General features: G+C 35.9%; 1 protein-coding gene across 1 annotated transcript; it reads right to left on the bottom strand.

Moving 5' to 3' along the window:
- Positions 1–1,008: 1,008 nt before the first annotated feature.
- Positions 1,009–1,433, bottom strand: LOC122143490 (inter-alpha-trypsin inhibitor heavy chain H3-like). The gene is made up of 2 exons (XM_042754055.1): positions 1,320–1,433; positions 1,009–1,169 (listed from the first exon to the last, which is right to left on the bottom strand). The coding sequence occupies exons 1-2, from the start codon at positions 1,413–1,415 to the stop codon at positions 1,026–1,028; spliced, it is 240 nt and encodes a 79-aa protein (XP_042609989.1). The 5' UTR covers positions 1,416–1,433; the 3' UTR covers positions 1,009–1,025.
- Between the last annotated feature and the right edge of the window lie 473 nt (positions 1,434–1,906).

The following is a 1,906-nucleotide window of genomic DNA, read 5'->3' as shown; positions in this document are numbered from 1 at the left end:
CATCGGTCAGCAAAATGATCATCAGTACCATGTTCTTTAAGGCTGTATCATTCGCTTGATCTTCATACAACATCTTACACCATGCATGACAGCATGCAATTCAGTACCTGAGGCAAAAACAAAAGTGCTCATGTGACACTTTGGTATTTGATTATTGATAAATAAATAAAAAAGTTGTTTTATCATAATAATTGCTAGTAAACACGTTATGTCTGCTTAATGTAAACCACACTGAGTGACTTTTGCAATGCTTTTTCATTGCATAGGAGCTTTTGGAAATTCTTTTACCAATTTTCAAAGAAGAATTTCATGTGCTTCAACACTATGCATTGTACTGTTTTTGCTTTTAAATAATGTTTCCCTTGTGGTTTGCATGCGGTTAATGCATTTATAAATTTGTTTAATGATAAATTCTCTTTGCTTCTTAATATTTCATATTCATACTTACTACCAATAACTTCAATTGTTTTGACACTTATTCCTGGAGCTGCGTTCATTTTCCGGTGTTGCTTTAGCCCAAATGTGGCCGCCATACAGCAAAAGGTGGTTGAAAATACAATGATGCCAAGTAGTCCTCCTCTGGGAGTTCACCCAGAATGGTCCCCAAGAGCCTCTTTGATCTCATTTCGACAACAAACACAGACCAAAAGTCTAAAAAGGAAGCTGAGAATATGAAATTGAAAAAAAGTCTTTTCTCATTTTAACAGACATCATAACTCACCTGTGACATTTTATTTCCCTTCATAGATAAGCTGTTGTCTATCACAAAAACAACCATTTTTGGTACTCTTTGAAGTTTGGGCCCGGTGATGAAAAATGCACAAAGTACCCGTACAAATCTGTAGATGAAAAAAATATTTTTACGTCTTTCTCTTTGTGCTTTTCCAATAAATACAGTATTTTGTAGAATGGTTGAACAAATTTAAACTTTAACATATACGTAGAATGTTAACTAGCAGGCCACAGAAAAGCATTATTTTCATTTGTTCAATTGTCAAGTCTTTATCAGGCATGTCTTTATCATCCTATTGACATTTGACCTGGATATCGCCGATGTCATGAGCACGGTTGACATCATACTTAATGAAGAAATCTCCATCGATGAGTGTCCCGTCACACTCAGTGCATTTCCTCTGTTGATCCAACGTTGGAGAGAAGGACACATGGGCCTGAACAAAGATCAAATTGTTATCATTATCATCACCATTATTATTCTCTAACGGAGATCCTTCTTAGTTACTAGCATTATTTAGCATACTAATAGTGCTTTATACTGGTATAAGTGATATCCGTCCATGCAAAGATATTTGAATCCTCACCTTCTTGTCAGTGACAGTTTTCTCCACTAGGGGGAGCAGTTCATTGGTGATGAATGTACCATAGGGCGTCCACAAATGCAATTCCCTGAGGTTCATAAATGTCTGCTATAATCTGTGGGTGGGAGACAAGCCAAATTTTTTAAAATTTAAATGACGTGCATTATAGAGCTACAGTATATAATCATATAGATAGGCGGGTTGTTGACAGATCACGTAAATGAATGTTTACATTTTGAAAGGAGTAGTTCACTCAAAAATGAAAATTTGCTGAAAATTCCTACCCTTAGACCATCCAAGATGTAGATGAGTTTGTTTCTTCATCAGAACAGATTTGGAAAATCAGCATTGCATCACTTGCTTTCCAATAGATCTTCTGCAGTGGATGGGTGCTGTCAGAATGAGAGTCCAACACCACAATAATAAGTAATCCACACCAATCCAGTCCATCAATTTATGTATTGTAAGGACAAAAGCTGCATGTTTCCAATACATTAATAAATCCATCAAGAGATTTTGCTTAGGGACCATTGCTTAGGGCTAAAATTCTGTTCATAATATTGCTTTCTCAAGTGTATCAGCTGTTTGAC

This window comes from Cyprinus carpio, unplaced genomic scaffold, assembly GCF_018340385.1.
Source record: "Cyprinus carpio isolate SPL01 unplaced genomic scaffold, ASM1834038v1 S000005554, whole genome shotgun sequence".
Classification (NCBI taxonomy): Eukaryota; Metazoa; Chordata; class Actinopteri; order Cypriniformes; family Cyprinidae; genus Cyprinus; species Cyprinus carpio.
This window is presented reverse-complemented; position numbering and strand designations above follow the sequence as displayed.